General features: G+C 36.5%; 1 protein-coding gene across 10 annotated transcripts in view; it reads left to right on the top strand.

The window, feature by feature from the left end:
* The window catches only part of LOC115211129 (membrane-associated guanylate kinase, WW and PDZ domain-containing protein 1), a 777,470-nt gene that overhangs the window by 412,376 nt on the left and 350,024 nt on the right, over nucleotides 1–15,070 (top strand). For all 10 annotated transcript variants that reach the window (XM_036501925.1, XM_036501922.1, XM_036501921.1 and 7 more), the window contains one exon: nucleotides 12,861–12,943. In XM_036501925.1, coding sequence (XP_036357818.1) covers nucleotides 12,861–12,943 — 83 coding nt within the window. The remainder of the gene's footprint in view (nucleotides 1–12,860; nucleotides 12,944–15,070) is intronic.

Genomic DNA, 15,070 nt, shown 5'->3' with positions numbered 1-15,070 from the left:
AAAGTGTTAATGTTTAAAAAGTTAGTAGAAAAATGTTTGAACGTAAACTTCACAAACGAAATGATGCAGAAAAATGATAAGTGAAGGCATCTAGTTGTACAATTTCCGCAGGCCATTTCTGGCAGGGCAACGCATACATTAAACTATTATTGATAATAATAGTGTTACTGATGATGATGATAATGATGAGGATGAATTAAGGACCACCTATGTACCAGAAGAGAGGATTCTAACAGAGTGAGAGATAGAGTGATAAGGAGAGAAAGTATTATCTTTAAAAATATGTAAAATGTTTCTTACATTGTGAGTTGACCCATGAATTATGTAATTAGGTCTTTAGAAAATTTTGTCAGACAAAATATCTTTAAAATAATATTATGTTACGACATTTTATTTTTAAGTTGTTTGTGAATTTATGAGTATTTCGGTGAAAAGAAACTTCAAAACTTTTTAACTTGTCTCTCACATACAAACAAGCTCTAATGGTTTTATCTACATGAGTACACTTACACACACATGCATGCACACACACACATACATATGTGCACACGCATTCTTCTATCTATCTACCTATCGGGTGAATTGTTGGAACAAACAAGAAAAACAGATTTCAATATGTAAAAAGTATATTTTTTTAATAAGCTGCAAAGTTACATAAGTGACTCAAGGACAGACAGTTTAGTGCATTGTACTTATCAACATGTGTGTGGTGTGTCTGTATGCACATACACACGTGTGCACACATACATAGAAAAGCATACATATATACACATCACACTCAGGTGTGTGTGTATATCGTCATCATCATCATCATCATCGTTTAACGTCCGTTTTCCGCGCTAGCACGGGTTGGACGGTTCGACCGGGGTCTGGGAAGCCAGGGGCCGCTCCAGGCTCCAGTCTGATTTGGCAGAGTTTCTACGGCTGGATGCCCTTCCTAACGCCAACCACTCCGTGAGTGGATTGGGTGCTTTTTACGTGCCACCTGCACAGGGGCCGGGGGGTCCGGCATTGGTCGCGATCGGTTCGAGCTTTTAACGTGCCAGCGGCACGGGGGCAACTGGGTCCGGGGTACTTTGGGGATCCGGGGTACTTTGAATGGGTAGGGGGTATGTGGAATTGCTGCAGAAAGCAGCCCAGGTCTTTGCAGTCACAGCATATCTCCAGAGATCTTGGTCTTTCGCCATTGCCTCAGTGAGGCCCAATGCTCTGAGGTCATGCTTGACTACCTCATCCCATGTCTTCCTGGGTCTACCTCTCCCCCTGATACCTTCAACTGTTTGGGAGTGGCACTTCTTCACACATCTCTCTTCATCCATCCGCAGCACATGACCATACCATCGCAAGCGTCGCTCTTGCACCACCATCTGATGCTTCTTATATCCAGCATTTCTCTTAGGATGCTTACACTCTGTCTTGCGTGCACACTGACACTACACATCCAGCGGATCATGCTAGCTTCATTTCTTTCAAGTCTACCATGTCCTCTGCAGTCACTGCCCATGTTTCATTACCGTGAAGCATGGCAGTTCGCACACATGCATCATACAATCTACCTTTCGCTCTGAGGGAGAGACCTTTTGTTGCCAGTAGGGGTAGGAGCTTTCTGAACTTTGCCCAGGCTATTCGTATTCTAGTGGTGATACTCTCTGTGCATCCACCTCCGCTACTAACTTGGTCACCCAGGTAGCGGAAACTATCAACTACTTCTAGTTTCTCTCCCTGGAGTGTGATGGAATCTGTTTTCTGAGTGTCTGTTGTGTCTATTGTCCCTGTGCATCTGCCGCACATGAAAGCTATCTTATCTGTTAATTTCCCTTTACTGTTGCTGCACCTCTTATGTGTCCATAACTTACATTGGGTGCATCTTATGGAGTTTCTACCTGTACCTTTCCTACAGATTGAGCAGGGCCACCTACCCGAGGGGGTGTGTGCTGAGTACCTCTTGCTGCTTACTAATACTTTTCTACATTTATTCTAAGGCCCTTTGATTCCAACCCTTGCTTCCACACCCGAAATTTCTCTTCTAGTTCCGGTAGTGATTCTGCTATGAGAGCTAGGTCATCGGCATAGAGAGAGCTCCCAGGGGCATCCCGTTTTGAATTCCTCTGTTATTGCCTGAAGGACTATGATGAATAAAAGGGGACTGAGGGCTGAGCCCTGGTGCACACCTACTTCTACCCGGAATTCTTCACTATATTCGTTGCCAATCCTAACCTTGCTGACAGCCTCTCTGTATAGAGCCTGTACAGCCCTTATTAGCCATTCTTCAATCTCCAGTTTCCGCATCGACCACCAGATGAGGGAACGGGGAACCCTGTCAAAGGCTTTCTCCAAGTCTACAAAAGCTATGTAGAGGGGTTTATCTTTAGCTAGGTACTTCTCCTGCAGTTGTCGGACCAGGAATATAGCATCAGTGGTGCTTCTACCTGGTACAAAACCGAACTGCATTTCATCTAAACAAATTCTCTCCCTAATGAGATGGGTTATGACCTTCTCTGAGACCTTCATCACCTGGTCCAACAGTTTGATACCTCTGTAGTTATTTCTATCTAGAGCATCACCCTTACCCTTGTAGCAGTTGACTATGGTGCTGCTGCACCAGTCATTGGGTATGACTCCATTGTGAACTACCTGGTTTACAATGCGGGTGACTATGGTATAGCCCACATAGCCAGCTGTTTTAAGCATCTCAGCAGTGATTCCTGATAGGCCAGGGGCTTTGCCTGGTTTCATATCCTTAATTGCCTTATCTACAAGGGAGCTGTCTATTCGGGTAGCTGGTCCCTCTACTGGGTCAACATTTGGCAGGCTCTCCTCCTCCCATTCATTCTCCTCATTCAGCAGTCTTTCATAATGGCTTCTCCAAGCCTCTTTCTTTTCACTAGCAGTAAAAGCAAGTGCCCCATCATCCATGCGGACACATTTCTCTCCTATAACATCACTATTTTCTCTGACACACTGTCTGGCAATCCAAAATACTTCAGCTCTTTGATCCTCGCGTCGCTGGACATTGGCAAACTTCTTCTTTTCTGCTACGTCTTTGACTATGTATACCTGCCGCCCAGCCTCCCTTTTGGCTATCTGGTACAGTTCCCTGCTGCCCCCATCCTTCCAGGCTTTCCAGGCCCGTCTCTTTTTACAGATGGCTTTATCTACTGCACTATTCCACCACCACGTAATTCTAGGTCTGGAAGGGACTTTGCACCATCCACAGACTCGGTCTGTGGCACTCAGCAAGCTGTCCCGTAGGAATTCCCAGCTACCTTCTATGTCTGACGTCTGAAGCTCCTCCTCCCTCTCATCAAATTTCTTGATGAGTATGTCCCTAAATTTCTGACCATGTGAAGGGTTCTTTAGCCTCCAAATCCTTCTTTTCTGGATTGGTTTGTTTCTTGGAGTCCTTCTGGCCTCAAGCTTAAAGTCACTGATGATTAGTCTATGCTGAGGGATACATTCTTCACCCGGGAGGGTCTTTGTATTCAAGAGCAACCCTGCATCCCGCTGTCTGGTGAGGATGAAGTCTATTTGGCTAGCGGAGTCTCCTGACTGATAGGTTATAAGGTGGCAGACTGGCTTCTTGAAGTTAGTGTTGCAGATTGAAAGGTTACATGCATCACAGAATTCCAGCAGTCTAGTTCCCTCATCATTATATATATATATATATATATATGTATGTATTCTTTTACTTTTTCAGTCATTTGACTGTGGCTATACTGGAGTACCACCTTTAGTCAAGCAAATCTATTGCAGGACTTAATATTTGTAAGCTTAGTTCTTATTTTATGTCTCTTTTGATGAACTGCTAAGTTACAGGGATGTAAACACACCACCATCAATTGTCAAGCCTTGTTGGGGGAACAAACACAGACATACAAACATATACACACACATTCATACATATATATGTATATATACGACTGGCTTCTTTCAGTTTCTATCTCCCAAATCCACTCACAAGGCTTTGGTCGGCCTGAAGCTATAGTAGAAGACACTTGCCCAAAGTGCCACACAGTCGGACTAAACCTTGGACCATGTGGTTGGTAAACAATCTACTTACCACACAGCCACTCCAAATCAAATGTGTTTTTGCATATATTCATCTGTACAGCAGAGTATGTGCAAAAATCCATTTAGTCAAAATGCTGTTGACTAAAAGTGCATATACTTACTCATGCAAACATAATATTCATATAACACTTTCATACAAACACATTGGTTCAATAGTGTTACGAGTGAGGAGTCTAATGTGGGTCTTGTATTAGCATGCATATATATATATTAGACAAATTGAGATAATAAAGCCATGGTTGTGAAGTGTTTTCAGGAAATTTATAAGGAAAAAGATGTAGATGTAGTCTTACGGCTGTTTCTGGGATATTAAGGATATCCCTTCATCAGAGACCTCTATTTAATCATCTCACATCATCTGATGAAGGGATATCCATAATATCCCAGAAACAGCTGTAAGACTATCTTTTTCCTTATAAATTTCTTGAAAACACTTCATAACCTTGGCTTTGTTATCTCATTTTGTCTAATATATATTATATATATATATATATATATATATATATATATATATATATATATATACACACACATACATACAAATATATACATACATACAAACATATATATACACACACACACACACATATATATATATACACACACACACATATATATACATACATATATGTCTATATATATATATATATATATATATATATATATATATATATATAGACATGTATATATATAGACATATATATATACATGTATATATATAGACATATATATATAGACATGTATATATACATACACACACATACATATTACTCTCACACACACACAAAAAACCAGCAACACCCACCCAACTCCATCAAATATGCTAATACAGTAGTCATTCTCACTCAAAGAGGATCCCGTCCACCCCTTATCCACCACGCTAATCTGTGATGCTCTTGGAAGCAGCACCCCATGGCAATGTTTACATGGCCTCTTTTCTCTAAGTTGTGTATTTAATGACTTTGTCCCATTTACACACTTCTCCTGTCTTCAAAGTCTGCTGCTGCTGCTTCTCCTTGTCCCTATCCTACCCCCTACCCCATCTTCATTTGCTTTTGGTATGAAATCTCATCTGATTTGTTACCATTTCCATATCTCTTTCCTTTCCACCCCTTAAACTGACCTTTTAATGCCTCAGTGATAACAGAAGCTGGCAAAGTCTGCAAGAGAGAAGTTCAGGGAATATTTGCTTGTATGATATATATATATTGACTGACCTGTCATTAGCTATCTCTCATCACCATCACTACCACGACCACCATTATCATCATCATCATTTTCGTCATCATCTACATCACTCACTTCCACCAGCATTATCATCTGTCCATTTTTCTTTGAGGTCTTCTTCTTCTTCTTTGCCTTCTTCTTCACCTTCTTCTTCTTCTTTTTCTTCTTCTTCTTTTTCTTCTTCTTCTTCTTCTTCTTCTTCTTCTCCTTCTCCTTCTTCCCCTTCTTTTTCTTCAAGACACACTCAGCATCCTGTGTTGTTTGACGGCTGTTTTCTGCATCTGTAAAAAAAGAAGTGCCGTTCACACAACTGATTGATGGCAGTTCCAGTGTTCTCGCAAATTACATCACTAGTGTGATACAAGTTAATCCTGTATATAGAATTAGAGGCTGTCATTGTCTGTCTATGTGTATGTGTGTGTCTGATACAAAAAAAAAAACAAAGACAAAATAAAAAAACAAATGATGTATTAGGCTGACACTCAGGAAAATTGGAAGATGTCTTTAACATTTTGAGCTAATGCTCTTCTATGGAAAGGTCAGAAGAGGAGAGAAAGATATGTAAATTTTGATATAACTTTTGTATCAGTTTTTCTTAGCTGGCTCGGAACTGAGCTTATTAAAGCAGTCTTTTATGAGCACATACCCTTCTTGATGCTGACCCTTTTAGTTGCCAGTAGCAATCTACAAACATACAGTATATGTCTTCCAAAGACTGGAATACACACAGTATATATGCATACACACATGTATAGAATATATGTACAAGGGTGAGTCAAAAAGTAATGCCATTTTGTTTAGGACATGTGTAATTACCAACACAGGAACATGTATCATCAAAAGGAAGCTGGTCCTCTGTGGATCACATCCCTACTTTTCAACATAGTCACCATTTCTCTCAATAGCAATGTTCCACCTTCAAATGAGAGCACGTATCCCTGCCCTGTAAAATTCTGTTGATTGTTCTTTGAGCCACTTCTTCACTACTGTTTTCACTTCCTCAGTGGAATAATATAGCACCTTCAGATTATCATCTGTTCGGCCCCATGAAAGAGGGTTTGAGAGGCAAACATTATTCCAGTGACGAGGAAATGAAAACTGTAGTGAAGAAGTGGCTCAAAGAACAGTCAACAGAAATTTACGGGGCAGGGATACATACACTCATTCGAAAGTGGAACATTGCTATTGAGAGAAACGGTGACTGTTGAGAAGTAGGGATGTGATTCGCAGAGGACCAGCTTCATTTTGATGTATGATACATGTTCCTGTGCTCGTAATTATATCTGTCCTAAACAAAATGGCATTACTTTTTGACTCACCCTCGTATCGATAATTTTCGAATAGAATTAAGGATAAAATCACTTTAATGACTTCATTAAGTGGCTAGCGTGAAATTAAAAACCTTGTGGGTAACATTTTATATTAATTTATAATTATATGTATATTATATTAAAGGGTGCGGATTAACCACACCAGCATGCTAGAAATAGAAACTAAATGGCTCTAAAACCACCTCAGTATTCTATTAGCACAGGTTGTAAGCAGGTAGATGGAAAACTTAAGATTTTCTAATTAATTGTAAATCAATTTCAAACTTAACATTATAAAACACCCGAGGTGCAATGGCCCAGTGGTTAGGGTAGCAGACTCGCGGTTTCGATTCCCAGACCGGGCGTTGTGAGTGTTTATTGAGTGAAAACACCTAAAGCTCCACGAGGCTCCGGCAGGGGATGGTGGTGATCCCTGCTGTACTCTTTCACCACAACTTTCTCTCACTCTTACTTCCTGTTTCTGTTGTACCTGTATTTCAAAGGGCCGGCCTTGTCACTCTCTGTGTCACGCTGAATATACCTGAGAACTACGTTAAGGTTACACGTGTCTGTGGAGTGCTCAGCCACTTACACGTTAATTTCATGAGCAGGCTGTTCCGTTGATTCGGATCAACCGGAACCCTCGTTGTCGTAACCGACGGAGTGCTTCCTAAAAAATAAAACACCCAGTTATCATCTGTATGATATGTGCTAATGGAGTATTGAAGTGGTTTTAGAGCCATTTGGTGTCTATTTCTAGTGTGCCCTTTAGTTTGTTTTCGCCATCATACTCAAGCCCATACTGGAACACTGCTTTCAGATATATAATGACTTTCAGAAAAAAAAATAGAAAAGCAAACAAAATTCTATTTTAACTATTTATTGACAAAACTTATTTAACTTTCTCTCATTGAGTTCGTCCTTAAGTAAACAATAGGGTTTAAAAATTACCTTTTTTCTTTGTTTTCATTCATTTTAAAAATTTTGTTTCTGTAGCTTAAAGAACATTTTAGAATTCTCTGTTTTGGAAAAAAACACCTGCAAGAACATAAATGATTTGTATTTTGGTACATTGCTAAATAGATTTCTTTTATTTACATTTTTTCTCTTTATTTATATATTTTGAACTTCTCCTGTCCTCCTCCGTCCCACTCTCAGTTTTGTTTATGTCTCTCCTCTTGTAATGGTCTACTTTATTCCAGGAACATTCACTGCCGATGATAGAGAGCAGTGTTAATAAATATTATCTTATCAGTCAGCAAGTTGTCTGACAGACTGATGGAAAATGAAGAAGAGATAAATGAAGAAGAGATAGGAACTATTCTTCCTTGTAGTTTGTGTTTTGGTTATATAGTTTCATTCCTTTACAAATGAGGAGCCAGCTGTGTGTGTGTGTGTGTGTGTGTAAGTAGATAGGTTGTATATATGTGTGTGTATATACATGTGCTTGTGTGTATGTATGGGCATATGTGTATGTGTATATATATATGTATATATGTACATGTGTGTATATCTGCATGTGTGTATGTATATATGTCTCTCTCTCTCTCTCTGTACATATATATATATATATATATATATATATATATATAAGCATATGCATGTTTACATATTTGTGTATTTGTGCATGTATATCTGTGTATGTCTGTCTATGTATATCTGTGTATGTTTAACGTTTGCGTGTGTCTTTAGTTAAAAACGAATCTAGACTAACTTACATGGATCATTTACCTTATATCTCACTACATACACTATCTAAGTTTTTTTTTTTTACTTCTTGTGTCTGTTTATTTTTGTTTGTTTGTTTTTCTTTGATATTTCTAAAATCTAAGAAATCTAACATTTCACCGACCCAGAATGGAAATACAAAAAAAGAAACAGAAAACCACTTTAATACTCTGTCATATTTCCTCATTATCATTTTACATCAGCTTTTCTGTGTAGTCATGGGTCAGACAGATGAACAAGTAGCCAGATGCTGTGCCAGAGTAGACAGGTCTCCTTCAACACACCATCCAGCCACTTGTTCACCTCTTTCATGAGGTTCAGCATTCTGAAGTTATCTTTCAACATCTTTTTTTTTTCCTCTTCATCAGTCTTCCTCTCATGCCAGCTCCTTCCATTTCATTCAATTGGCATCTCTTTACTAAACCATTACCTTGCAAATGCATTGCATATCTTGTCCCAACAATCTCTTTTCTCTTTCACTCTACTGCATATATACACACATGCGTGCACGTGCATGTGTGTGTGTCATCTTTATTCACATTGTTGCAATTTTTTAAAAGTAAATTCCCTTGGGGTCACAGTGACCATAGCACTTTTGCAGGCTCTTCCAGACAATTGACATTCAAGTCCAGCTGAATAATGATACCAGTAGAAACACAACCCATCTAGCAGTTTTCTGCTCCTTATTATCCTAAGGGTTCATATGTATAAGTGTGTGTGTGTGTGTGTTTCTATATATATATATATATATATATATATATATATAGTTGAGGTTATAAGAGATAATGGTGTCATTGAGACCCAAATGTGTCAGGTAATGCCGAATAAGTGCTATAGACAGACCATAGTTAAGTTCCAGATTCGGTAATATTGCGAATAAAGGGTTCAATGTTGGTTCTATGTCAGCGTGTGTATCTATGAATTTTTTGCGTAATGAGATAAAAAACCAAGGCTGTATAGAATGCTCTAATATCTATACAGCCTTGGTTTTTTTATCTCATTACGCAAAAAATTCATATATATATATTGGCCAGCTTGCTTAGCCAGCGGGGTGGCATCATTTGAAGGCTAAAACAATGTGAAGCGCATTGTGACCAGCGATGTATAACAACATCTGATAGCCTGGTCAGTCACAGTGATATATATATATGTATATACATATATGTGTGTATGTATATGTATGTTTGTTCATTCTCGAGTCACGCCTGGCTCATAAGGCCGGTTTCCCAGTTTCCTTGGCATATAGGTTCCCCACCTGAATGGGATGCCAGTCCATCGCAAGTGAGCTGCAAGATGCAGGAGGAAAGAATGAGAGAAAGTTGTGGCAAAAGAGTCAGCAGAAGTTCGCCATTACCTCCTGCTGGGGCCGTGTGAAACTTTGGTGTTTCGCTCATAAACATACACATCACCTGGTCTGAGATTTGAACCCACGATCCCTCGACCACGAGTCCACTGCTCTAACTACTAGGCCATGTGCCTCCACTATGTATATATATAGTTATTGTATATTCTATTAAGAACGTAACAGAGTACAGTATAGAGCTTGTTCACATTCAGATTTCACCCTGTGCTATCCAGTAGTAGTATTATTTTTTACTTCCAGGTTTGCATTTGGGCATTTGTCCTCTGTGAATAGATAACTGAAAAGATTTGGGGTCAACAAGAAAGAGTATGGTTCGAGATTTATTTTCAATCACTACAATTATTTCTACATGATGTAGTTCTCCAAGTGTAGTTCTATGTTGCATAGAAACAATTGTAGTGATTGAAAATAAATGTCCAACCGTACTCCTTCCTGTTGACTCCAAATTTTTTCACTTATATATATATTAAAAATGGGGAAGGCTGGTTTATGGGATTACCTTACAGGTCTCCCATCCATCATCAGATCCCAAAAACCTGTTGGCCTGTGACCTCTTAAAAAGTATTTTTGAGAGGTCATGGGCCAACAGGTTTTGGGGATCAGACAACATGCCATTAAGTTAAATCCTTTATGGACAGGAAACCTAAGGAAATCCCATAAACTGGCCTTCCCCATTTTTAATATATATTGCTCTACATCTTAGAGTGTGCTTCTTCTTTCAGATTTATGTTTTTTACAAACTATATATATATATATTCTCAGTAAAAACAATCAAGATTCAAGTGAGTTCCAATGAATTCACATGAATGCGGTACTTAACTTAGATGCACCAGAAATCTATATGGTATTAACCATAAAATAATGTGGGGTGATTATAAACAAGAAAAAAGCAACAAGAATGAATTAGTTGTTCAGTACAATTGTTTCATACGAAGAACAGCTTTATTAAAAGCTGCAAATATTGCAGCATAAAGAAGTGTCCCGTATTCATCAGCCAAAACACATATGAGTTTTCCAAACATCCTAGGGGGTGAGGCTACACTCATGAAGTATCGAAGAGAGTCTGCAATATTTGCAGCTTTTAATAAAGCTGTTCTTCGTATGAAACAATTGTACTGAACAACTAATCCATTCTTGTTGCTTTTTATATATATATATATATAATTAGTTTGTATAAATAATGTACGTGTTGAAAGCCTTCTGGACTGTGCTATTCATCTTGAGAAGGTATCCCTTATAAACATACAGTGTTAAAAACGTAGAAAAATATCAGCAGCAGACAAAAGTGATGCAGCATCGATGGTGAAATTGCTGTATCTAGATTTCTGCTTATTAGCTTCACCGACAGCAAATATCCATGTCACTTCATGTTGAGAAAACATCAGCTGCTTTATATTATCTGAGACTGCAGGGCAAGAACTGCACTTCAAAAGTTATTCTTCATGCTTTTCTATAGCTTCTCTCCATAATCTGCATGACTGAAGAATGCCAAATAACACATTTACCAGTATGACTTCTAATTTAAGATGGTAGATTATGATTTGAAGGAAATTTGGCTGCTATGTCTAACAGGTTGTGGACTCATGTAGAGGCTTTCTTTTGTTTTCTCAAAGTGAATCTTATTGTATTTGTGTATCCACAGCTCAGTCATGGCTAAACAAAACTATGGTGAAATGTATTCCAATTGTGACAATCGTGTATTTTGTATATCAAGAACTATTGTTCATTATAACCTTTATCTAAGATGATAGAGTGTGATTTATGAGAGTTTGGGCTGTTATTTTTAGCTGGCTGAATGACTATATGTGTTTGGCAACTACTCTTTCTCAGATCTGTGAGCAGTACTATACTGTGATATATGTTTTGTAAAACAATTAAAAGTAGTTCAGAGCCAAACTATTTCCTGGTTGTGAAAACAGACCAGGAATTTCTTTGGTATTATGATGTAGCCAGCCTTAATGATGAAACACAGCTATAATTTGCATGTCAGTAGCAGAAATATTCCCAATAAAACATTATAATATTCTTGCTGTAATACAAATAGTTTTTTTAGCTATATAAATTACTTCCTAAAATTTACTAGTGTTAAGGAGGTTTAAGGTATTTACAAGTTATAACAAAAACTATACATAATTTTCTTCTATTTCCTACACATCCACAGAGAATATACCTTTTCCCATCTTATTGGTACAAATAATTCAATAGTGTTTAAAACAGCATATGTTTTGAGGTTGAATGTACAGCAGTAATACAATAAAAAAGATTAATAAAAAGTTACATATTAATAAAAAGCCATGTGTGTATAATATGTTGTGAGAATGTACATAAATATTTTTGTTTTACCAAGTCAGTTGAATAATAAAGTTGTAGAAACTGTTCACATATATTTTCATGTTTGTAAAGTTAGATGTCTTCTAGCAAATAATGGTCAGTAGTTCAGAAAAAAAGTTGTGTTTATTTAATCTGGTGAACTTTTACAATTGGCAAATGATTTCTCATTCGCTTGGTGTTTTTTATAACTTAAGACAGCTGATTTTGTTCTGTTGAGGCGAAGCAAAAAGAAGCAAAGTACAAACTAAAGAGAGAAAATATAATGAAACAGACAGTGCATAGCTTCTGTAAAGTAAAAACAAGAAAAAGAAGAGGAAATAATTTGACTTCTGTTCAAATGGCAAAGATGGCCAACATATTACTTGTCACTGATTGACTGATATAACACATGCAAAAAATGATAAAACACTACAATATAACTTGAAAATGAGGTTGCTACAAGTGCTTTCCTCAGTATTTCCAAACAACATTATATCAAAATATCTTTATCCTTTTAATATCATTTTTTTAAATATATATTTTTATATCTTATGAAATATGAAAATATTTCATTTTTTATTAGTTCTTCCATTTATAGACTATTTCATATGTCTCGTCTCATACATTTTGCTCAAGATGTATTTTTGAATAAATTTTTTGATATACTTTCTAAGGTACATTTTATTTAATTTTTGTATATTTTTGATATTTTTTTTTATATCTTTACTTTATTTTATAACCTGTTTTAGATATCTTATATATAATCTGAGTGAATTGTTTGTTTATATTTGCAAGCAAATTTTATTATCAAACCTTATTCTTTACTCTTATTTTTCATTATTTCTTATCAGTCATGATACAGAAACTACCGATTGGATTGACCCTCGGCTCTCACATTTACACAAGTCACAAACAGAAGACTATAGTGATGATGGTAAGTTTAATTTTATGTTATTCATACCTGAGGAGTGGTGGTAGCTACAATGAACCCACCTAAAAAAAAAAAGAAAAATGTTTCACCAAGTTAAACTCTCTCCACAGGTATCACAACAATAAAAATGATAGCAACTTCTGTGTCCAAAAGTGGTGGCAATGATATAATAGAAAACTTGAAAATAAATACTCTCAGCATTGATTCATGTGATCGTTGTCATCACTACTATCATCATCATAATCATTGTCATCATCACCGTCATTGTTGTCATTCACAGATCTCACAAAGCTAAATGTTTGTGCTTGTCTGTCCACTGCTTCATCTAAACTTCATTATTCGCAGGAGGATTTGTAGAATAGTTTAAGTTCACTTTCAATGATGATTGAGGAATCTTCCTTCACTCCTCCTCTCTTTGCTAACTGAACTTATTTAACTATTCTAAGAATTCTCTTGCAAACTAATTGATATTGATGCAGACAATAACTATTTTCCTTGGATTTTACCTTTTATTATTCTCAATTTGGAAGGAATACTGGCTTCTATTAGACATGAATCCCATTACATCAGTCCTTTTCAGTGTTCTGTTACTGTTCACTATTTAGAGAACATAAATTTACAGTAAATTTCATTGCTTTCTTCATTTTTAGCACTTGTGGAACTGTATGTAGCTTTAGAAAACCTTTTTTTGTTTTCACTGAAATAATACAGAACTGAATTCCTTAAATAAGTTATTACTTGTATAAAAGCATTAATCACACTATTTGATCATTTATATTTATATCCATGTTTTAATTAGTATATTCTTAGATTTTCTTCAGATGTTTTATATATATATATTCCAAAATGTAACTACATGTGGATATATATACATTCCAAAATGTAACTACATGTGGATGTGGGCGATGTTTTTTTTTTTCTTCTTCCGTCTTCCCTTTCTTTTGGACTTTCCTCTGTCTCCTGTTTCTGAAGAAGAGCTTTGCTCAAAATGTAAAACACTCTTTCTTTTATTCCCTGAACATTTTAATAATACTTGCATGTACTACATCCTCGCGTTGTTGTTTTTTGTCGTCTTTGTTCTTCGTCTTTCTTCTCCATTTTTTAAAATTAATTATATATATGTATGTACATATGTATAAAAGTAAGCTAAAATTATAGGGTTATCCAAAAGAAATTTAAATGGAAATAGCCCATTCTTTCTTGATATAATCAGTATATAAGCATATGTCCTTAAACAAAAGTTATAGCAACTGAAACAAAGCATGAGAGATTGTTTTCTCCATCAACTCCAATTCATGCTCAAACCTGGATTCCATAACAAACAATACAATTATAATACATGAACTGCAATATGCATGAAGTAAATAATGGTTATTTCTCACACAATTTAAGGTTTAGCTTGTACTGCCCAAATGTGGTAAGTAGCTTGCTTACCAACCACATGGTTCTGGGTTCATTCCCACTGTGTGGCACCTTGGACAAGTGTCTTCTACTATAGCCTCGGGCCAAACAAAGCCTTGTGAGTGGATTTGGTAGACGAAAACTTAAAGAACCCCGTCATATATAAGTATGTATGTATATATATGTGTGTGTGTCTGTGTTTGTCTAAAACAAGTAAAAGAGTATAGGTACAAGGCCTCACATTTAGGGATTGTCCAGAGTTGATTAGATCTAGCCCAGTATTTTACTGGTGCTCTATTTTATCAATAAAAGTCACAGTTGACTCACAGTTGACCTACACAAGATTTGAACACAGAACCTAAATGATGCAACCAAATACTGCAATGTAAAAATAATTTTACCTGTTGCCTTACTGATTCTACTACCATTTTGTAATATTAACTACTCTCATCAGTATTAGGATGATAGCAATAAATTTTACCAAAATCCTTTGAGTTATGGTTTATATTTACTTTGGAGAAATCTCTGGAAAACTATAAATTTTGATCCAGTTGGTCTACTTTCAAATTTATAGGGTAATTAATATACCAATTTGATCACTTTTTTTAAAAAATAAAAATTCATTTTTATTTTCTAAATATTTAAAATATTTCAATCATTCAAATATTTTCTCTTGATAGTAATATAAACACGTAATACTTTTTATCTGATAAGCAAGATCACCATGTC

Source organism: Octopus sinensis, linkage group LG4, assembly GCF_006345805.1.
Source record: "Octopus sinensis linkage group LG4, ASM634580v1, whole genome shotgun sequence".
In the NCBI taxonomy this organism is placed as follows: domain Eukaryota; kingdom Metazoa; phylum Mollusca; class Cephalopoda; order Octopoda; family Octopodidae; genus Octopus; species Octopus sinensis.
The sequence above is the reverse complement of the archived record's forward strand: the minus strand, read 5'-3'. Positions and strand labels throughout refer to the sequence as shown.